This window comes from Anolis sagrei, chromosome 2, assembly GCF_037176765.1.
Source record: "Anolis sagrei isolate rAnoSag1 chromosome 2, rAnoSag1.mat, whole genome shotgun sequence".
NCBI lineage: Eukaryota > Metazoa > Chordata > Lepidosauria > Squamata > Dactyloidae > Anolis > Anolis sagrei.
Window position 1 is genome coordinate 12,432,076 of NC_090022.1, and position 23,447 is coordinate 12,455,522.

A 23,447-nucleotide genomic window follows, 5' to 3' on the forward strand; every position below is an offset into this window, starting at 1 on the left:
GGACGTTGTGAGGTCCCACAACCTCTGAGGATGCCTGCCAGAGATGCAGGCGAAACGTCAGGAGAGAATGCTTCTGGAGCATGGCCATGCAGCTCAAAAACCCTACAACAACCCAGTGGTTCCGGCCATGAAAGCCTTCGACAGTGCATAAGGATCCCTGAGCAGATGTTCCAGGAAGAGAAAGACCTCCATGCTCCTTCCCTCTTTTGAGTCCCCAAGCCCTTCCGGGTCCCTCTCCACCTCTTCTGGGCGCCTCTCTGGGAAGATTCTCCTCTGGCCGGAAGGGGCGGGGACAGCGAGGCCACGAGGGAGGGATGCCGGGAGGCGCTTGCAGCTGTCGCTCAAAGAGACAGACCCAGGGTGTTGTGGACTTCTACTCCCAGAAGCCTCTGCTGCTTGGCTCAACGATCAGGCATTCTGGGAAATGGAGTCCACCACTCGAGATCTGGAGGCAGCCTGGCTTTGGAGGCATCCCTCTGAGGAGCCGTTCTAGTTTGGAACCAAAGTTTTCGAAAAGCCCTCCTGTGCTGTGATTGGCCGGCCTCTTAGCCAATGGGAGGGCTGTTTCTGAGGGCAGAGCAGGCGTGCTCAGCGCGTGGCAGTGTGTGCGCATGCGTGGGCGGGGTTCGCGGGAGGCTCGGGCAACGGTCTCTTCCAGACAAGTGAGAAGAGGAGGAGGGCCCAGGAGCAGACGCAGCAGGTTGGGGAGCTTGTCAGGCCCTTCGTTTGGGGGGAAGAATATCAGTCTTTCCTTTGGTTTTGTTTGGAATTAGTGCTCCCCTAAGGATGTGGGTGAACTACAACTCCCAAAATGGTTGGTCAGTCGCCCCCAAACTCCCTCAGTATTCAAAGTTATTTTGTTTATTTCCTGACGACCTGGATATGGCGCCCTTCTCACCTCGAGAGGGACTCAGGCCGGCTTACAAGGAAGAAGTCAATACAATGTCAGAGAATCCAAGAGTTGGAAGAGACCTCGTGGGCCATCCAGTCCAACCCCCTTCTGCCAAGAATCAGGAATATGGCAGAATATTACCTTAATATTAATATAGTATATTATTATATTGTACTATAATATTATAATGGAATATTATGAGTAATATTGCCTATATTTTAAATATATAATTATAATATATTATTATTATTATTAGTAGTAGTAGTAGTAGTAGTATTATATTGTATTACTTATTATTATTTATTAACTTTATTGGTTCCCCGCTAACATCTCCCGAAGGACTCGGTGCGCCTTACAAAGGCCAAGGCCCTCAATAAAACAACAGCCTAACAAATACAACACTAAAACTCATAGAGCAACTCATATTGTTGACCATGTTGGGTCTGTGTGCCAAATTTTTTGCAGATCCATTGTGGGCTGGGCTTGGAGTGCTCCTTGGATGTAGGTTAACTATAAATCCCAGCAACCACAATTCCCTGTAGTTTGAAGCCATTGCTCTGCGCCCTAGTCTCCAGAGCAGCAGAAAACAAGCTTGCTCCCTCCTCCCTATGACTTCCTCTAACATATTTATACATGGCCCTCATCATGTCTCCTCTCAGCCTTCTCTTCTGCAGGCTAAACTTGCCCAGCTCTTAAAGCCACTCCTTATAGGGCTTGTTCTCCAGACCCTTGATCATTTGAGTCACCCTCCTCTGGACACATTCCTGCTTGTCAATCTCTCCCTTCAATTGTGCCCATATTCCAAGTGTGGTCTAAGTACAACTCCAAAACTCAAAGTCAATGCACACCCAACCCTTCCAGTATTTTCTGTTGGTCATGGGAGTTCTGTATGCCAAGTTTGGTTCAATTCCATCGTTGGTGGGGTCCGAGGGGCTATTTGATTGTAGGTGAACTATCAATCCCAGCAACTACAACTCTCAAATGACAAATTCAACCCCCCACCCCCACCCCAAAGCCACCAGTATTCAAATTTTGGCATGTCTGGTGTTTGTGCCAAATTTGGTCCAGATCTGTTGGTGTTTGGCTTCACTGTACTAATACGTTTACGGTCCTAATACAAATTGCAGGTTATGACCTATAAAGCCCTAGACAAAAGCAGATGTTTTTCTAAAACTCCCGCCTTCCTTCATTATCCCGTGGATATTGGCCGTTTGGTCTCTCGTTCCTCTGCCTTTTCTCAAGCCCACTTGGTCTCCATGAATTGTTTTCACTAAGATTTGTTTCAGTCTATTTGATAATATATCTGCAAATAACTTGTAATCACAATTGACTAATGAAATTTGTCTGAAATTCTTGACTTGTTCCTAATAATAATAAGAAGAAGAACAGTAATACTTTTATTTATGCCCTGCCAAAATCTCCCAAAAGGGACTCAGGGGGGCTTATAATAGTGCTGCAGGAGCATCCAAATACAGTAAAATGCATATGTCTACCTTGTTCAGGCATGAGGACTCTCATACCCATTAGTCTGGCGTTTCCCCTTTCTGGAGCACTCAATTCATTATTGAAAGCAATAATAAACCTATTTCATCTTTGTACAGCTTGTAGAACAAGACAGAAAATCCATCTGGGCCTGGGCCTTTCTTTATTTTGGCCTTGTCAACGGCCTTACCCATTGCTAACAACAGCCCTCCAAAGGAGGTTGGGATGAAAGTTAGGGGTTTATAGGAGGATGTCTCCAGCGCATTGAGCTTTTGACCCTCTGGAAAAGGCCTGACATTCAGGCCAATGAAGCGGTTGCCTCATGTGGCAGGTGCTGCAAGGAATCTGCTTCTCTGCACTTCTTTCCCTTTGATGGTGATCACAGTGAGGTAAACCAGTGCTTCCCAATCTGTGATCTTTGGAACGCAAGGGTTCCGCAAAAACATTGCAGGGGTTCTGCAAAAAATCATTGTTTTTTAAAAGTCTCTACCAGCATATGAAGATCTTACTGAAATCAGTGTATTTCTCCTTTTGAAAAACAACCTCTGAATCTGTGCCACTGAATGACTTTTGGGTAGGGTTTGGTAGGCATGTAGCTGTCAGAAGCCAGAAAGATTATCTGAGCTCTTCTGCCCTTCATGTCCATCAATCAAAGAGAATCAGGCTTTCCAGGTGATGCTTACACCATAAGCAAAATTAGTAGTAACTTGGATGCCACTTTGGGTTTCTATATTACATACGCTTTGTGTCCAACCTATCTTCAACTCCGCATCTCTTTCTACAAACTGGTGTGGACTCTGAGATTGACAGGGGAACCCCTCCTCTCAGGCCCACAACCATCTCAAACTTGGTTGGTGGGGACAAGAGAGAGGACCTTCTCTGTGGTGGCCCCCTGGCTCAAACACCCTCCCAAAAGAGATTAAATTAGCCCCCATCCTTCAGTCCTTCCGTTCCAACCTGAAAACAGGATATTCAGACAGGCCTTTGATTTTGAGTAGGCTGAATGGGCCCAAATGACGCTTACACTTGGCACCTGTGAATTGACGGCAGTTAGTTTTATGTACCGTATATTCCAGCTTATAAGATGACCCCCCAACTTTTCCAGTTAAAATATAGAGTTTGGGATATACTCGCTGTATAAGACCACCCCTCTTCCAATGCACACCAAATAACATTTTAAAAAAAATCAGATTTGAATTCAATATGGTAATTTTAATTCAAATGCTTATGACATGCAGGTTCCTATGAGAGGGACATGGTACCTTATATTGTACATTACAGTTGCTCTTCCGCCCTTGAATTTCATTTACACTCTGGGTCCTTTACATCATGCTGGCAATCAGTTAAAATAAACAGTTGTATTAAATTATCATTTATAACAATTAAAAAACCAGCCCTGGCATTGGCCTTTTCAGCTGCAGCATCACACTATTGGCTCGTGGTCGACAAAGATTCCTTTCATAGAATCCTAAAGTTGGGAGGGACCTCTAAAGGCGATTTAGTCCAATCCCCTTGATTCTGCCTTCTTTCAGGGAAAGCACAACCGAAGCACCTCTGACAGATGGCCATCCAGACTTACTACTACTACTACTACTACTACTAATAATAATAATAATAGAGTTGGAAGGGGGCTCTAAAGGCCATCTAGTCAAACCCCCTTCATTCTGCCTTCATGTAGGGAAAGCACAACCAAAGCACCCCTGACAGATGGCCATCCAGACTTAATACTATTACTACTACAAAAGCACAAAGTATGGTACCTCCTGGGCCTGGAAGTCAGTCAGTCAGTCAGTTGGCTGTGTCCTCTGCTTGCTGCTTATGCCAGAGCAGGCCTCTGCAGGCCTGCAGAGGCCTGCACTGTGAAAGCAGCGAGCGGACGATGCAACCGAGGCAGCAGAGGAGAATCTCCCCTCGCAGCAGCCTGCCTGTTTGACTTCCAGGGCTGCGCAGGCCAGCGCTGGCTGCCGAGGCTTGCACTGGCCTCCGCAGCTAATGAGCACACCCTCCCTCCCCTGCTGCTCCCGGCGAGGCTTTGAATGAGATCGACTGGCTTCCAGGAGCAGTGAGGCGAAGGGCCAGACACTCCGTTGGCCCCAATTGGGCCCAGGAAGGAGGGAGGCAGCGTGAAGAAGGCTGCCCTCTGGACTCCTTCCTCACGCTGCCTCTTTCCTCGCTGGGCCCAACTGGGGCCCAATGGACCGTCTGGCCTCTCGCCGCACTGCTCCTGGAGGCCAGAGTCAATCTCACTCGAAGCCTCGCCAGGAGCAGCAGGGGCGAGCACGCTCACCTCACTGCGGAGGTCAGCGCAGGCCTTGGCAGCCAGCACTGGCCTGCGCAGCCCTGAAAGTCAGGCAAGCAGGCTGCTTCAAGAGGAGATTCTCCTCCGCTGCCTCGGCTGCATCGTCCGCCCGCCAGAGGCAACTGTACTGGAAGTGGCAGCAGGAGCACTCGCCAGCCAGTTCACGTGGCTGAAGGCTGGAAATGGAGGGCCAAGGTGGTTTCGCCAGAAGCGGCAGCGGGTGCGCTGGCAAGCCACTTCACCTGAAGATGAAGTCAAGGCTCGCCTGCAGGCTCCGCTGCCGCTGTCATACATCATCGTCCTCTGATATCCGGAAGACAAGATGACCCCCAACTTTTCAAAAGGTTTTCAAGGTTTAAAAAGTCGTTTTGTAGCCCGGTTTTTACGGTACTTGTTGTTTTAAAATTGTTTTGATTTTGACATGTGTTGACGGGTGGGTTGTTGTTATAATTTTATCAGACTTGTTTTGTACTGTTTTTACCAGTTGTGTGTTATATGTGCACCCTGGAGTGCTTTGTAAGCCACCCCGAGTCCCTTCGGGGAGGTGGTGGTGGGATATAAATGCATGCAGATCCCAGTAGGGTGGCCTTTTGCAGCTGACAGATGGTAATGTTGTAAGCGCAATTGTGTAAGTGCAGGCCAAAGTCTTTAGACACTGCACCCAGTGTGTCGATCACTACTGGGATCACCCTTACTGGCTTATAAACTACACTTTATCCCAAGCATAATAGGTAGATGCTACCTTGTTTGCTTGCTCTGGACACCAAAATATCTTGTAAGTGGTGTATAAGGACTGAAAAGGAACATCATTTATGGCCACAGAGATATGCTAAAATGGGACTGGGGTTGTTTTCCCCATTTTCTTTGGATCCCCATCAAACATCTTGCTTGCTTTTCCTGCCCCTTTCTTTCTACCTTCAGTAATTTTCCCAATGTTTTCGCCTTGCAGGAGATCCTGGCAACAGTGCAAGGTTTAACTGAAAAGATGGGAGGGGAAGACTCTTCTGAGCCCAGCCTGGGAAAGGGCCCTTCCCTCATTCAGGCCAAGCCTAGAGGAGCATTCGAGGAGAGAGCCACCCAGAAGAGCATGCCGGAGGAAGTGCTCACTCCAGATTTATGCCGCCAGCAATTCAGGGACTTTGGCTACAGGGAGACGTTGGGACCTCGGGAGGTTTGCAGCCAGCTGCACCTTCTCTGCCGCCAGTGGCTCCAGCCAGAAAGACGCACCAAGGCGGAGATGTTGGACTTGGTGGTCTTTGAGCAGTTCCTGGCACTCCTTCCCTCGGAGATGTCGTCCTGGGTGAGAGAATGTGGGGCAGAGACCAGTTCCCAGGCGGTGGCCCTGGCAGAAGGCTTCCTCCTGAGTCAGGCAGAGAAGAAGCAGGAAGAGGAGACGGTGAGCTCAGTTCATTCTGGTCATTTTGAGGGCCATCCATATGTCTTGGCACGTTTTCTGAAAAGTCTGGAACAATCTGAGGCCGGATATAATTGTGTCTCATCAGTCAAATGGCAGGTCAAGGATAGCCTGGACCTGTATGATGGGATTCCGCTTCCCAGAAATACACAGAACATGGTACCTTTTAAAGAGATGGGGTAATTAATAGCACTGGTCATTTCCTGTACAGCTCCGTATGGCTTGGGTCTCAGCTTTTCCAAGAAGTGTTTTCTCTGCCCTCGTTGGGCTCAGCCTGAAATGCCGCTCCTCTCATGGTCTTACCTCCTGGGAAGATGGGACAGAGCCTCCTTCTCAGTGGCTTCCTTGGGTTCTGCAACTCTTTGGTAGGGAGATTAGATTGGCTCTGTCCTTCCTGTCCTTTTGTTCTCACAAGGAAACATGCTTCTCTAAGAGCTTCCAGTTAAGCATGGATAGAGATATGCTTATCTGTCATCTTCTTCTGTACTGTTATCTCTGTGTTGTAATTGTTTCAAGTCTGTGGAAAGGTTATATTTTAGCCATTAAAAACATGAGAAGCAAATGAATACAATCCTCTTCATGCAGAAGATGTAACTGTTTGACATATCCCACGTCCCACTCCCCAACCACTCCTGAAGCCTTTTCTTTTCCCAATTCTCCCTTTCATTTCCTTCCCTTGTTTCTGCTTCTGCTGCAGGATTTGTGTCTGGAACGGATCCCTGAGGCAGGTCAGTGTTTTTCTGAATCCAGTCAAAGGCAGCAGCCAAGGTGGAGGATGGAGGACAGCGAAGGAAAGTCTCCCTCAATGAGTAAGTGCCTTCCGAAGTTTTCTCCTTGGCCTTCTCCATTCAAGTCTGCCTGAATATATCTGGGTTGTATGAATCATGGCACGTTAACAAGATCATGCTGCCTAAACAGTCCTGGGATGGTGTATGCATACTTCAGCTAAGAAAGTCTCCTAACAGAAAATCTGCTTTTTCTTTCTTAGCTTCTGCGTAGCTGGATTTTTCCCTTGTAACATTTTCACTGATAAAAAAGGATGGGAGGAATACACCTTAGTATCTGGGTATAATAGTATGTTATATCCTGTATATAATAGTGTATATATGTATACTATATATAATAGTATATTATATATAATAGCATATACTGCTCAAGCAGGGAGCTTTGAGATGGTTGAACAGAAGCTCTCCGAAGCTCTAGGTGCTCTTACTGCCTACTACAGGGAAAACTAGCTGATCCCTAATCCATCTAAAAAACAGACATGTGCCTTTCACCTTAAAAACAATGGAGCCCCCGGTGGCGCAGTGGGTTAAACCCTTGTGCTGGCAGGACTGAAGACCGACAGGTTGCAGGTTCGAATCCGGGGAGAGGCGGATGAGCTCCCTCTATCAGCTCCAGCTCCTCATGCAGGGACATGAGAGAAGCCTCCCAAAAGGATGATAAAAACATCAAATCATCCGGGTGTCCCCTGGGTAACGTCCTTGCAGACGGCCAGTTCTCTCACACTAGAAGCGACTTGCAGTTTCTTAGGTCGCTCCTAACATGACAAAAAAAAAAACCTTAAGAACAGACAAGCACCCCAAGCACTGGGGATCACCTGGGAAGGAATCCCACTGGAGCAGTGCAGCACACCCAAATACCTGGGAGTCACTCTGAACCATGCTCTGACCTACAAGAAGCATTGCCTGAACATCAAGCAATAAGTGGGCGCTAGAAACAATATCATACGAAAACTGACTGGCACAACCTGGGGATCACAACAGACACAGTGAAGCATCTGCCCTTGCACTATGCTACTCTGCTGCTAAGTACGCATGCCCAGTGTGGAACACATCTCACCACAATAAAACAGTGGATGTGGCTCTTAATGAGACATGCCGCATTATCACGGGGTGTCTGCGCCCTACACCACTGGAGAAATTACACTGTTTAGCTGGTATTGCACCACCTGACATCCGCCGGGAAGTAGCAGCCAATAGTGAAAGGACCAAGGCAGTGACATCTCCGGCCCATCCTCTGTTTGGATACCAGCCAGCACGTCAACGACTTAAATCAAGAAATAATTTTCTAAGATCTACAGAGACACTCGCTGGAACACCTCAACAAGCGAGAGTCCAAAAGTGGCAGGCTCAAACCCAGACTCTCAACCAATGGCTGATACCAGATGAGAGACTCCCCCCTGGGCACACAGAAAACTGGGCGACTTGGAAGGCGATGAACAGACTGCACTCTGGCACCAGGAGATGCAGAGCCAATCTTAAGAAATGGGGCCACAAAGTGGAATCCACGACATGCGAGTGTGGAGAAGAGAAAACTACAGACCACCTGCTGCAATGCAACCTGAGCCCTGCCACATGCACAATGGAGGACCATCTTGCGGCAACACCAGAGGCACTCCAAGTGGCCAGATACTGGTCAAAGGACATTTAATCAACTACCAAGCTTGCAAACGTTGTGTTTTGTATCTTTGTTTGTTTGTTCTGTTAAAAATGTTCTGTTTGGTTGCCTAACACGATAAATAAATAAATAGTATATTGGCAGAAAACAATGCAATAAAGGTTCATGTGGGAATGAGGAGGATTCTCTCCTAGTCCGTCCTATTGCCGTGGTGTGTGCCTGCCTACGACAAGGCAATGTAAATTCAGCTGCCACTAGCGCCCGCTTCTGAGCATGTATGACCAGCAAAACTAAGAGAAAGTAGGAATCTCATCAGCTCCCATTGCAGATGAGAAAAATGTAGAGATTTAAAATGTTGACCACTAAAAATGGAAATCATGAGAAAATGGAGGGTTATGAAAGGATAGGTTGACACAGGGTCATTTTGGAAGAAGGCTTCTCGTTGTCTGTAGGTTTTAAATTTTGTTGGGGTCTTTTTACTAACCCAAGGCTGACCTTGACATCATTCTTGCATTTAATGTGTGCATTTTGCTGATTTTGAATAAAAAGGTAGCTGAAGTGCTCTTCTTTTTGGCGAAGGAGGAGCTTATCCTCCTTTTTTCAATGTTATTCCTGCCTCAGGTACCATTTTTCCGTTAAGAAGCCATGCTCAGGAGCAGATTTGCTTGATTAACTTGTGCCTGATTATAAAGGAGAAGCATGATGTGCACCTCACAACTGCAGGATTGCGGTCTTCCAAGACTTCCCAATTCTTTCTGTGTATACATTATGGTGTTTGTTACATTGGAATGTGTAGAAGGAATTTGAAGGAGAAAGGAGAGAATGGGTAATAATGTTCTCTTTCCCTTCTCTTTCCTTTCCTCCCAGGAGAGGGAACAAGGACTGGGTCTGCAAGTAGAAGTATAAGAGCATCCCTTCCTCAAGAGGAACTCAGAACAGCATCTGCAGGAGTACATCAGGTAGGGGGCAGGCCCTCCAGCAAGCCAAGAAAGGCGCAGGCGGTGTTCTGCTGTCGATTTAACCACTCTGTGGCTCTCACAAAATCTTGTTCGTTCCCTTTGCTTGCATCCAATGTGTGATGGCACACCAGGAAGATCTAATGAGAAACCTAAATGTGTCTGGCTATTTTCCCAGTGACCATCGATATGCCCTAATTACTATAATTCCCCCAAAATAAAACTCTACAAACAATAATAAGTTTAACAATTATTTACTAAATAATCAAGGTGAATTACAACAATGTACAAAGGTGTGAATCTGAGGTAAAAAACAACTATAATTTCTATGAGGTAAATACTCTATAAACTCTGGGGTATGTACTATCTAAACTATCTATCTATAACTATCTATCTATAGAGCAAATACAAACTATCTATCTATAAACTCTAAGGCAAATACTATCTATAAGGCAAATACAAACTATCTATCTATAAACTCTAAGGCAAATACTATCTATAAGGCAAATACAAACTATCTATCTATAAACTCTAAGGCAAATACTATCTATAAGGCAAATACAAACTATCTATCTATAAACTCTAAGGCAAATACATGATTAGGATGGCCTGTTCAAATTGCTAGGCCAGACCAGACACTATCTGGTAACTATCTATAAGCTATGACAAACAAAGAATGGGAAACGAAGTTCTATAACCAGCCCATTCTGGCTCTGAGTCAGAATGGGCTGCACCAACCGAACTCGGCCTCTAGGGGAAACCTAAGCTCTCCCCTAAACTTGGTAAAATGGAACAGTCCAACTGAGAAATAAACAGGCCAAGACATCACACTCCCCGCTCAAATTTGGAACAAATTTGCAAATAAACATTTTAACAAATCACTCTATACAATAAAATACAACAAACTTTAAACTTTTAATAGAACCACCAAGTCTGTGATGGGTCTTAGATAAGTTCCAGTCTTTCCTTTGGATGTCGTCTTGATTGAAGCCTTTCGAATGCAGCCATCTGCACTCGGAAATACTTCCTGGATGACACCCATAGGCCAAGAGTTTCTGGAAGCATTTGGGTCCTTCATAATGACAATGTCTCCTACCTTGACGTCCTCGTGGGGGTGCTGCCAAATCTTTCTTCGTTGGAGTTGACTCAGGAACTCGGCTTTCCAGCGCTTCCAAAACTCACAGGCTAAACTTTGCACTTGCTTCCACTGGTTAGTGTAAACTCCTTCTGGAACAGGAACATTGGCATCTTTCCAATCTGGTGACTTGGCATGAAGGAGCATTGCAGGAGTCAGCAGTTGAGCATTATCTGGATCGGTGGTGATTGGTACCAGAGGTCTGTTGTTTATTATGGCCGTTACTTCGGCCATAAAAGTAACTAAAACCTCATGTGTTAAAAAACTACATTTGGTAAGCATGGCATCCAAAATTTTGCGGCTAGTACCTATCATGCGTTCCCAAGCACCACCCATGTGTGATGCATAGGGAACGTTAAAGATCCATTGAATGTTTTCTTTGTTGATAAAGTCTGTGACTGAGCCATCATTGGCGAACTTAGTAGCAAAATTGAGCTCTTTTGCTGCCCCAATAAAATTAGTGCCACAGTCTGATCTAATAGTTTTAATGGGACCTCTGATGGCAATGAACCTTCTCAAAGCATTGATGAATGATGAAGAGTCCATGCTTTCTATTACCTCTATGTGGACAGCCCTGATTACGAGACAAGTAAAAAGAACGGCCCATCTCTTGTTGTTGACAACTCCGCCTCTAGTTTTGCGGGTGCGCACTTCCCAATGACCAAAAACATCAAGGCCAATGTGAGTGAATGGAGGTGAGATGCTTGTTCTATCTTCAGGCAGCTCTGCCATGAGCTGGCTTTCACACTTTTTGCGTAGTCTTCGGCAGATTACACAAATATGTATAACTTTGTTCACAAGCTTCCTGCAGTTTATAATCCAAAAGCCTGCGTTTCTAATGCTGGCTTCTGTTAAAGTGCGACCTTGGTGGCAAACTTTCTCATGGTAGTATCGAACTAAAAGTAAAGACACATGGCTGGAGGCGGGTAAAATAATAGGATTTTTCAAACTATCTTTAATTTTGGCTCTCTTAAGCCTTCCTCCCACACGAAGAAGACCTTTGTCATCCAAGAAAGGATTTAAGTCTTTTAGAGCACTATAGTGGGGTAGGTGTAGCTGCTTTCCTATACATTTGAATTCTTCTCCGAACTCGCATCTTTGAGCTGACCTAAATATCAGCACTTCAGCCTTTAGCAAATCTGAAGTCACTGGTGCTTCTGATTTTTTAGAGGCGGCTTTGTGGATGAGTCTGGCTATAGCTCTTCGAAGAGACAACCACTCTGAAAAATGTTCAAATTTAGAAGAATTCAAGAAGGATTCATATGCTTTGGGGTGAAGTGCAACTTCAAGCTTGCAACTGCTCACATCTGGAAAGGCTTCGGGTAGCTCCGGAAAGGCCAATGGTGCGTTGTCCTTGGGAAAACCAGGGTCAGCGAGGCACCTGGGACCTGACAGCCAGCTTGAATGTAGCAACCTTTGAACGGATGCACCTCGAGAAGCGATGTCTGCAGGATTTTCTTCGGTGGTGATGTGAATCCACTGACTTGGCTCGGTGCAGGACAAAATCTTGCTTATCCTATTTGCTACATAAACTTTGAATCTTTTGGTGGAGTTTTTGAGATAGCCCAGGACTATCATGCTATCTGTGTAAAGATACACCTTTTGGAAGCTGAATTCGGTCTTTTTACAGATGGTATGCAGCAGTTGTGTAGCGAGCAGGGCTGCACACAGCTCTAATCTTGGAATCGTTTGCTCTGGGGCCACTTTGGACTTGGCCATCATAAATCCTACATGAGCTTCTTGTCCATGCCTGACCCTAAGGTACGCTACAGCAGCCACGGCTATTTTAGATGCATCACAAAATATATGCAAGTCGTAGGTGGCTCTGGGTGCGAGTTCTGCCGGAACATATTGCCTGGGTATCCTAAGTTTTTCTATATCCTTTGCTTGAGATATCCAAGCTCTCCAAGCAGCCTCTAAAGGTGGGGGTAATTCTGAATCCCAACTCTTTATTTGTTGTGCTATTTTTCTGAAGATGTCTTTGGCTAAAATTAGCACTGGAGCAGCAATGCCCAGGGGGTCATAAACACTGTTTATAGAAGACAAGACCTTTCTTTTAGATATTTGAGTGTCAAACTTAAGGGCTCTCAAGGAAAGCTGGTCAGTTTTTACGTTCCAAAGAACTCCTAGGCTGCTTTGAGTTTGCAAATCTTTAAATAATAATTTTAGGTTAGTTTCAATCAAGTCTTCTGCTGGAAATGCACTCAATACTTCCACACTATTAGACATGACTTTGTGCAACTTTATATTTGCAAGTTTTAACATATCTTGCATGTCTTGGACAACTTGGATGGCCTCTTGTTTATTATCAAAAGAAATTAGCAAGTCATCAACATAAAAATTAGAATTAACAGCTTTGTAAACTTCTTGACTAAACCGCTGTCTAAACTTTTCCGCTGTCTTCTTTAAGCAGTAATTAGCTACTGCTGGTGAGGGAGTGTTGCCAAATACGTGTACCTTCATGCAAAACTCTGTTACTAGACTCAGCGATTCAGGTTCTTGAAACCAAAGAAACTTTAAATAACGACGATGGTCAGGTTTAACCAAAAAGGCATAAAACATTTTTTGAATGTCCGCAGTGACAGCAACTTTGCGTTCTCTGAATCTGAGAATGACACCCAAAAGGCTATTAAGGAGATCAGGACCTTTTAAAAGAACATCATTTAAAGAAATATCTTGCATCTTTGCACTGGAGTCAAAGACTATTCTCACTTTGTCAGGCTTCTGGGGGTGAGTTACTTTGTGAAAAGGTAGAAACCATTGCTCGTTATCTTTATCACACTGAGGGGCTGGCTCAGCGTAATTACAAACAAACAGGTCTTCCATGAATTTGATGATTTGGCCTTTTAGATGTGGATCATGAATCATTCTTTTCTTGAGAGCCATAAGCCTTTTCTCGGCCACCACTCTATTGTTAGGTAAAATGGGCCTAACATCTTTAAAGGGAAGGGGAGCTATCCAGTTTCCCTCTTCCAACTGCACTGCTTCCTTGTTTAAAATGTCCAGAAACCTTTGCTCATCTCTGGAGAAGCTTAAATCATCATCCCTACAAGTAGATGCAAATATTGATGAGTTGTCAATGACAGAACTTAAACAGCAAACACTGATATGACTTAAACAGCTTTGCATTTGTGTAGGGCGTGAATTAGAAAATTTGCCATTGCCCACTAAATTGAATGTGGCTGGGGGGTACATTTTGTCAATACAGACTGGCCCTATGACTATCCACCCTAACGGAAGCCTTTGAGCGATGGGAGCTCCTGAGGGGCCTTTAATTTGCTCTTGGATTTGAAATAATTCCGGGCAGTCTGAACCTAGAAGGAGAGCTATGTCAGCCTCTAAGTCTAAGTCAGGGATCTGACTTTTAAGTTTCTTTAAATGAGGATGACTCTCAACCACTGATTTGGTGACTATTTGACCTTTGTTCCTTGGTATGGTGGAACACTCAAGCAATGCAGGCAACTTGAAACTTGTCTTGCTACCACACGGAGAGATGGTGAAGCCTGATGTAACTCTTCCTTGCAGTTTCTGTTGGCCAGTGCAGGTGGGCATTACGTACTCTATAGTTTTGGCTTTGATGTTGAACATATCAAAGAAACTAGGGGTAGCTAAAGACGCATCGCTCTGGGAATCAAGGGCAACATAAAGTCTCTTCTTCAGTTGAGGCTTTCCTTGAGGGAAAACCTCAGCCAAACAAATCGGGTGGCAGATACGTTGCTGATCGGAGCCCTGACATAGCTTGGTGCAAGCTACAGCGGTCTTATTTTCTTCCTTGTGAAGACTAGGATCAGGCTTGGTTGCAGAGCTCGACCCTCCCTCTTTAGACTTGACTGCTTTACTCCCGGCTTTGAAATTGTGCATGGCAGTACAATGTTTTGCACTATTGCACTCCGTACATTTTACTGTAGACTTGCAGTCCCTTGCAAAATGTCTTTGGGAACTGCAACACCTAAAGCAGACCTTTGCCTTTTCAACTATGGCAACTCTTTCTTCGTAAGGCCTTTTAGCAAACTCGGTGCAGTCTGCGAGACTATGGGGCCTTTTATGAAGAGGGCAAAGAATTTCTTTAGTCTCTGGTCCACACTCAATAACTTCTGTGTACTTAACAGAAAAGGCAGACCTTTTGGCACCATCCGGCAGGTTCTTCTGAGCTTCAAAAGACATTTCCTGTCGAGGGCCTTGGTAAAGAGTGGGAAATCCTGTTTCAGGATCATTTCTTTCCCTTGCAACTCTGTTTACAAACGCAACAAGGTGCGCAAAAGAAGGGTATTTTTGCATATTCTGCTCTTTATAAGTGAAGACTTCTTTTCCCCATGCTTCTTGAAACTGGAAGGGGAGCTTTTGCAGAATTTGCCTCTGTGTGATGTATTGGTTTAGACATGCCAACCCAGGGAGCTGTGGGTTGGCCATGGCAGATTCTAACTCCACTAACAGGTCACTTAAATCCCATAGTTGCTTACAGTCCTTGAGTTTAAGAACTGGAAAACTATGAAGTCTATTTAGGAGCGAAGTCTCTATTTCAGAGGAGGCCCCATATCTCTCTTGCAGCCGTGACCAGGCAGAATCTAGCGCCCTTTCAGGATCTGATACATGAGCAGCATAGACTCTCTGAACTTGTGGCGCAGAAGTAGGACCCAGCCAAGAAATGAGCAAAGTAAGCTCCTCATCAGCAGATAACTGTAAATCTTTTATAGCCCTTTTAAAGGTTGTCTTCCAAAGGTGGAAGTCTTCTGGCTGGTCTGAAAACTTTTGAACCCCCTTATCTTTTAAGTCTCTTTTGGGGCTTTTGAAGAAGGAGGGGTTCCAGGCCACAGATGGCATGGAAAACATTTGATTTGGTGCAGAAAAGACTGCATTTTTCCCTCCCTGTGCCTTCACCCTGACCCAAAGGAGAATCACCCGAGGCTATGGTTTGATTGGGGAAGGAATTCTGGACACAAGGTGCATTGTCCAAAAACTCCACTTTAACTTCTTTCTCAGGTTTGGGGTCAGGGAGGGACCAGGTGGCAGGAACAGGGGAACAGGTGGAGAGCATAAAGGACTGGCTCCCCGCTGTAGACTTCTGCACTTTGACAGGACTCTCATTTTCGTGAAAGACTGCTGCTGATGGCTGATGGTTAAGCTGAGAGGCAGATCTTTCCCCCTCAGCATTAGGCAGATCCTCTATTGTGTTGGTATAGATAGGGCTTAGCTTTTTGGTGGTGACATCTTTGTCAGACAGGAGAAGAAATGACATCTTTGATTCGATGTCCTCCTGAGGCAGCAGCCTAACATTTTCAGGAATCAACTCGTCCTGAAAAGCTTTGGCAAGAATTTTTGCCTTAACTGCAAGCTTGGCCGCTTCTTTAGCCTTTTCAGTTATATTTCTTTTGCTTTGTAAAGCTGATAACTGGGCTTCCATTTCAGCTTGCTGTATGGCCTGTTTAGCTTCTAGTTGAGAGAAGTCTAGCTCTTTCACAGCCATAGCCGATTCAGCTTCTGCCTGCAATATTTGCGCCTTGAGCTTCATCCTCTCAACTTCTTTGAAATGTTGAGCTGCCACAGAAGAAATCTTACTGTGGGAAGATGAGGCACTTTTGCTGGAATGTACACTGGAATGTGAACGGTGGCTAAGTGATCTGACACTTAGGGGACGCTGAGGGTAGAAACCCTTGCTGGACTTGGGGCTTCTAGGAGGGGATAAAGAGTAAGCCTCCCTCAGCTGAAATTCCTGAAGCCGAAACTGTGCAGCTTCAAGCACGGCATTAAATTCTCTTTCTTTACTTTGATAGTCCAATGACAATGCTTGCAGTCTTGCTTGGGCATCATCATCATTGATGTTTGTAAGGACTTGTTGTTGCCTTTCTATACTAGTTTTCCAGAGTAAAAAACTATCCTGGAGCTCTTCTTTGTGCACTGCTATTACCTCAGGGTCTCTGGAGGCTAACAAGGTGTTCATGCCATACTGCAGGCGTTTCCAAGCACTTTCTGCCTTCACAATTAAAAGACTTTCCCTTTCCAGCAACAGCTGTAGGGCCTTCTCTGTGGGGTGCCTAGCCCTATGTGAACGGGAAATGTGTACATGCCTGTCTGCACTTCCATCAGAAAGCCCATCCATTTTTGTTGTTTGCTGGTTGCCGAAGCAACAACTCTATGTGGGTGAAGAGGACTGAGTGTGAGGCAAAATGTTCACACAGCCTGCTATCACCACCTATGCTATAACAGCAAAACAACAATTTACTGGAATAGGTTTAAGAGTCTTCTAACTCCTTTTCCTCAGAGAAATGCAAGAACAAGCCCCAAAACACCTTTTCCCGCTCTTTTTAAACTATAAGCACAAAACCCAAAGAAATCTATGTAGGCAAAATGGCTGCCGCTTCTTTTTGAGGGGACAATAAGGCTGTAACACTTCTTATATTACTATAGTAGGCTTAAAGGATGAACACAAAATGGCTGCCAAACTGTAAAAAACCCTTTTGGCGCCAAATGCCCCATAAGACAAATAGCAGGTGCTAGCCTTGCCCTTTTCACTCTCTGACAGGAAACAAGCCTCCAATATCTTTTAAAAGGGCAGGCAGGCAGCTTTATTACTTTAAAAGCTGACCCTAACTCTCCTTAATATAAAAGCATTCAATTTAGTAACACTTCACCCAAGTATTCCTATAACTTTGTTACACTTTCCAGTGGAAAAGTGGAAACAGTGCCTTTTTCTCTCACACACACCCTGAGGGAGTGGGCTCTCTCTTTTCTTTGTTTCTATAAGCAATCCGAATCGGCTACAAGGCCAATCAGGCTCCTTATCACTATGAAAACAGTGCTTTTTCTTCTCTCACACCCCCTTTGCAGGGAGTGGGCTCTCTCTTATAACTTTCTATAAGCAATCTGAAACGGCTACAAGCCGATCAGGATCCTAATCACTGTGATGGCACACCAGGAAGATCTAATGAGAAACCTAAATGTGTCTGGCTATTTTCCCAGTGACCATCGATATGCCCTAATTACTATAATTCCCCCAAAATAAAACTCTACAAACAATAATAAGTTTAACAATTATTTACTAAATAATCAAGGTGAATTACAACAATGTACAAAGGTGTGAATCTGAGGTAAAAAACAACTATAATTTCTATGAGGTAAATACTCTATAAACTCTGGGGTATGTACTATCTAAACTATCTATCTATAACTATCTATCTATAGAGCAAATACAAACTATCTATCTATAAACTCTAAGGCAAATACTATCTATAAGGCAAATACAAACTATCTATCTATAAACTCTAAGGCAAATACTATCTATAAGGCAAATACAAACTATCTATCTATAAACTCTAAGGCAAATACATGATTAGGATGGCCTGTTCAAATTGCTAGGCCAGACCAGACACTATCTGGTAACTATCTATAAGCTATGACAAACAAAGAATGGGAAACGAAGTTCTATAACCAGCCCATTCTGGCTCTGAGTCAGAATGGGCTGCACCAACCGAACTCGGCCTCTAGGGGAAACCTAAGCTCTCCCATAAACTTGGTAAAATGGAACAGTCCAACTGAGAAATAAACAGGCCAAGACATCACACAATGGTTTACTTCAAAGAGCCTGTAGATATCATCCAATAAGAATTTCAAGTTTTAGAGCAGTCTGAAACAATATTTTTGTTGTTCTCCAGGTGACTTTTGAGGAGGTGGCTGTGGATTTCACAGAAGAAGAGTGGGCTCTGTTGGACGCAGGCCAAAGGGCCCTTCATCAGAATGTGATGGAGGAGAATTTGGAAGTCCTGTCCTCTCTGGGTAAGGCTCCCCCTGTCTTGTGCTTAGTCAGCTCACATAAAACTAGAATTCTTTGTATTATATTATATATTATATTGATATTAAAGCAGTCAGAATTCTTTTCTTCTAATCTTGTTGACTTCTGATGTCTCTTTCCAGGAAGCACTTGTGGAAACAATTCCTCGTCATCAAAGTGTTTGGAGGGGAAAAAAAGATTCAGTCAAAAGGCCTTCCTCTCCCGTTACCAATCAGATCACACAAGGAAGAAACCATTTCATTGTTGGATATGCCGAAAGGGTTTCATTTCGAAGAGTTTCCTCCTTTGTCATCAAACAACTCACGCCGGGAGGAAACTATTCAAATGCCCGAAGTGTAGAAAAGAGTTTATTTGGAAGTCACACCTCACTCGGCATCAAGCAACTCACACTGAGGACAATCCATTCAAATGCCTGGAGTGTGGAAAAGGCTTTATTCAGAAGTCCGACCTCACTCATCATCAAGCAACTCACACGGGGGAGAAACTATTCAAATGCTCAGAGTGTGGAAAAGGCTTTATTCAGAAGGCAGACCTCACTCGGCATCAAGCAACTCACACGGGGGAGAAACCATTCAAATGCCCAGTGTGTGGAAAAGGCTTTATTCAGAAGGCAGACCTCACTCGGCATCAAGCAATTCACATGGGGGAGAAACCATTCAAATGCCCAGAGTGTGGAAAAGGCTTTATTAGGAAGTCACACCTCACTCAGCATCAAGCAACTCACACTGGGGAGAAACCATTCAAATGCCCAGAGTGTGAAAAAGGCTTTATTCAGAAGAGAAACCTCACTCAGCATCAAGCAACTCACACTGGGGAGAAACCCTTCAAATGCCCAGAGTGTGGAAAAGGCTTTATTAGGAAGTCACACCTCACTCAGCATCAAGCAACTCACACTGGGGAGAAACCATTCAAATGCCCAGAGTGTGGAAAAGGCTTTATTCAGAAGGCAAACCTCACTCAGCATCAAGCAACTCACACTGGGGAGAAACCATTCAAATGCCCAGAGTGTGGAAAAGGCTTTATTCAGAAGAGAAACCTCACTCAGCATCAAGCAACTCACACTGGGGAGAAACCATTCAAATGCCCAGAGTGTGGAAAAGGCTTTATTCAGAAGGCAAACCTCACTCAGCATCAAGCAACTCACACTGGGGAGAAACCATTCAAATGCCCAGAGTGTGGAAAAGGCTTTATTCAGAAGGCAGACCTCACTCGGCATCAAGCAACTCACACGGGGGAGAAACCATTCAAATGCCCAGTGTGTGGAAAAGGCTTTATTCAGAAGGCAGACCTCACTCGGCATCAAGCAATTCACACGGGGGAGAAACCATTCAAATGCCCAGAGTGTGGAAAAGGCTTTATTCAGAAGGCAAACCTCACTCAGCATCAAGCAACTCACACTGGGGAGAAACCATTCAAATGCCCAGAGTGTGAAAAAGGCTTTATTCAGAAGAGAAACCTCACTCAGCATCAAGCAACTCACACTGGGGAGAAACCATTCAAATGCCCAGAGTGTGGAAAAGGCTTTATTCAGAAGAGAAACCTCACTCAGCATCAAGCAACTCACACTGGGGAGAAACCATTCAAATGCCCAGAGTGTGGAAAAGGCTTTATTCAGAAGGCAAACCTCACTCGGCATCAAGCAATTCACACGGGGGAGAAACCATTCAAATGCCCAGAGTGTCGAAAAGGCTTTATTAGGAAGTCATGCCTCACTCGGCATCAAGCAACTCACTCTGGGGAGAAACCATTCAAATGCCCAGAGTGTGGAAAAGACTTTATTCAGAAGGCAGAGCTCACTAAGCATCAAGCAACTCACACTCGGGAGAAAACATTGAAACGCACGGCCTGTGGAAAAGGCTTTATTCAGAAAGTGCACTTTTTTGGGGATTCCTCATCATCGGAAGAAGAAGGGGAGCAGGGAGGTGCTTGTGTCTTGGAGGAAGAGGAAGGAGAATCTGACAATGAGGCTTTGCAGGTCCCTACTTTTTTAGAAAGACAGAGGGAGTCAGAGAACAGGTGGTGGTCAGCTAGATTAGCTGCTAAAAGATTGATGAGCTAATTGGGTGACACCTTAAGCCCTCCTGTGTGGGGTATAAATCAGAAGCAGGAGATCTTAGCTAACAACAACTCTGTTACTGCCGGAACCTGCTTTGTGTTAAGGTCTTCGTAATCTGTGCCTTATCTGTAGTATCTGTAGTAAGATTTTCTTGTTTACTTTTTCAATTGCATTCCCTTATTTTCTTTGCTGGACTAAAGCATTTTTCTTTTACTTTCAACTTTGTATTGAGGCTGTTTCAAAGAGCAAAACAGGACACACTTCACCCGACATCAAGCAATTCATACTGGGGAGAAAGCATCAGATACCCACAGTGTGGAATAGGCTTTATTCAAAAGGCAGGCCTCACTCTGCATCAAGCAACTCACACTGGGGAGAAACCATTCAAATGCCTGGAGTGTGGAAATAGTTTCCCTTGGATGAAATACCTCGCCCATCATCAAGCCATTCACACTGGGGAGAAACCTTTCAAATGCCTGGACTGTAGAAAAGGCTTTATTCAGAAGGTAGGCCTCACACTCTGCATCTGGCAACTCACACTGGGGAGAAACCATTCAAATGCCTGGAGTGCGAGAAAAATTTTATTCGGAAGATAGATCTGACTTACCATGAAACAATTCACAGTGGGGAGAAGCCATTTCCGTGTCTGGAGTGTGGGAAAGGTTTTAGTCGGAAGATTGACTTTGTTGCATTTCAAGCGGAATTCAGTCCCATCCAACAAAAACACAATAACTTTGCACAGTTGCAAAACGAAAAACAGAAACCTTTACAGCAGAGTGAAAACAACTTGCAGTATTACATCAAATATAGTTCTTAAGGTGTAATAAACTTACATAGTCTTTGTAAGCATTGCAAGACCCAAAAAGCATGGCATCTTTTTCTGCCAAAGGAGAGAGCTAAAAGCAAAAGCGAACCAAAAGCAGGAGCAGGAGCTAATACACACGCACAGCCACACCTCACCGGGTATGGTCCAAACTTAATTGCTTAGCTGCTGACCTAGATTAGTTCCTGCAGGCTGTGATCAGCAGTATAGGTTTTGCTTTAACACACACAATCTTGCTGTCAATCTTCAGTATACCCTAACACTCCTCCTTGTGTTAAAAAAAAAAAAACCTTTTACATAACAAATTCAAATAGTCCCAAATCATTCAGGACTTGGTTATGCTTTTGTGCCCCCAATGGCTTCGTTAATATGTTAGCTAAGTTCACACAAGTATTGCAATAAGTCAGTGAAATTTTTCCATTTTTCACAGCATCTCTGACACAATTGCACTAGATGTCAACATGTTTGCTTCTTTGTATTGTCGAAGGCTTTCATGGCTGGAATCACTAGGTTCTTGTGGGTTTTTTTGGGCTATAGGGCCATGTTCTAGAGGCATTTCTCCTGGCGTTTCACCTGCATCTATGGCAAGCATCCTCACTACCTCTGAGGATGCTTGCCATAGATGCAGGCGAAACGTCAGGAGAAATGCCTCTAGAACAGGGGTCCCCAAACTTTTTAAACCGGGGGCCGGATTACTGTCCCCCAGACTGTTGGAGGGCTGGACTACAGTTTTTTAAAAAAAAAACAATGACCAAATTCTATGCACACTGCACATGTCTTATTTTGCTACTGTTATGAATCGTAATGTAAATATCTGATATGCACGATGTATTTTTATTGTTACAATCTGAACATAAAGCATAGTGATTAATCACAAAAACAATATGTAATATACATTGTGAAATATTTATTTCTAATTACAAATAAATGAAATTTTGATTTCAAGCATGTCCCAGCATGTGTAACAGTCTTAATATAACAGCAGGGAATCCATGAATATGTTTACTGTTCAGCCCTCAGTGAGGACAAAACTACATCATTTGTTTGTAACTTGGGGACTGCCTGTCCAGGTTGGGTCACAGGGGGTCACAGAGACGACTGTACAGAAGAATAATACCTGGCAAAATCAGTGAAAGATTAAATGTCTCTGACCTGGAATGCTAAGCAGGGCCAGTTCTGGTTAGTATTTGGATGGGAAGCCACAAATGAATAGCAGGTGCTCTATTTCAGAGAAAGAAACTGACAAAACTATTTTTGAGTATTTCCTCTCAAAGAAAACCCTATTAAATTCATGGGGCCGCCATAAATAAAAGGAGAACGCTACACACACCCAACCATTTAGCATTTCTGAAAATAAAATAGTTCCAATGAAAATGAGGGGGAAAATTATATTTTCTGTTGTTTTGAAAGTGGTTTTTTGGAATATGTAAGAATGAGTCCCCTTTCACCACCACACCCCCCCCCCCCCCGGCCAACGATGGAATGGAACCAAACTTGGTACACAGTTCTGCCATGACCAACAGAAAATACTGGAAGGGTTTGGTGGGCAGTGTCCTTTGGTTTTGGAGTTGTAGTTCACCTACATCCAGAGATCACTGTGGACTCAAACAAGGATGGATTTGGACCAAACTTGGCACAAATACTCAATATGCCCAAATGTGGACACTGGTGGAGTTTGGGGGAAATAGACCTTGACATTTGGGAATTGTAGTTACTGGGATTTATAGTTCACCTATCATCAAAGAGCATTCTGAACCCCACCAACGATGGAATTGAACCAAACTTGGCACACAGTTCTCCCCTGATTAACAGAAAATATTGGAAGGGTTTGGTGGGCAGTGTCCTTTGGTTTTGGAGTTGTAGTTTACCTACATCCAGAGATCACTGTGGACTCAAACAATGTTGGATCTGGACCAAACTTGGCCAGACCAGGCTTCTCCCTCTTCCTTTCTTTCCTTCCTTTCCTTCCTTTCCTTCCTTCCTTCCTTCCTTCCTTCCTTCCTTCCTTCCTTCCTTCCCCTTGCCTCGTTCTCTTTCCCTTCCTTCCTTCCCTTCCTTCCTTCCTTCTCCTTTCCCCTCCCTCGTTCCCTCCCTTCCTTTCCTCCCTTCCTTCTCTCCGTGGGGACACCGGGCCAGGAGGGAGGGGAAAGGAGAAGGTGGCGCTGGGTGGGCATGGCCAGGCAACGCTGGCTTCCCCGGGCCGG

At 44.5% G+C, this 23,447-nt stretch overlaps 1 protein-coding gene across 1 annotated transcript; it reads left to right on the forward strand.

The window, feature by feature from the left end:
- The first annotated feature begins 626 nt into the window (after positions 1–626).
- LOC132765966 (zinc finger protein 420-like) lies at positions 627–20,574 on the forward strand. Its single transcript, XM_067465225.1, has 6 exons — positions 627–700; positions 5,623–6,069; positions 6,785–6,896; positions 9,355–9,446; positions 18,228–18,348; positions 18,487–20,574. The coding sequence occupies exons 2-6, from the start codon at positions 5,659–5,661 to the stop codon at positions 20,421–20,423; spliced, it is 2,673 nt and encodes an 890-aa protein (XP_067321326.1). The 5' UTR covers positions 627–700; positions 5,623–5,658; the 3' UTR covers positions 20,424–20,574.
- The last annotated feature ends 2,873 nt before the right edge of the window (positions 20,575–23,447 follow it).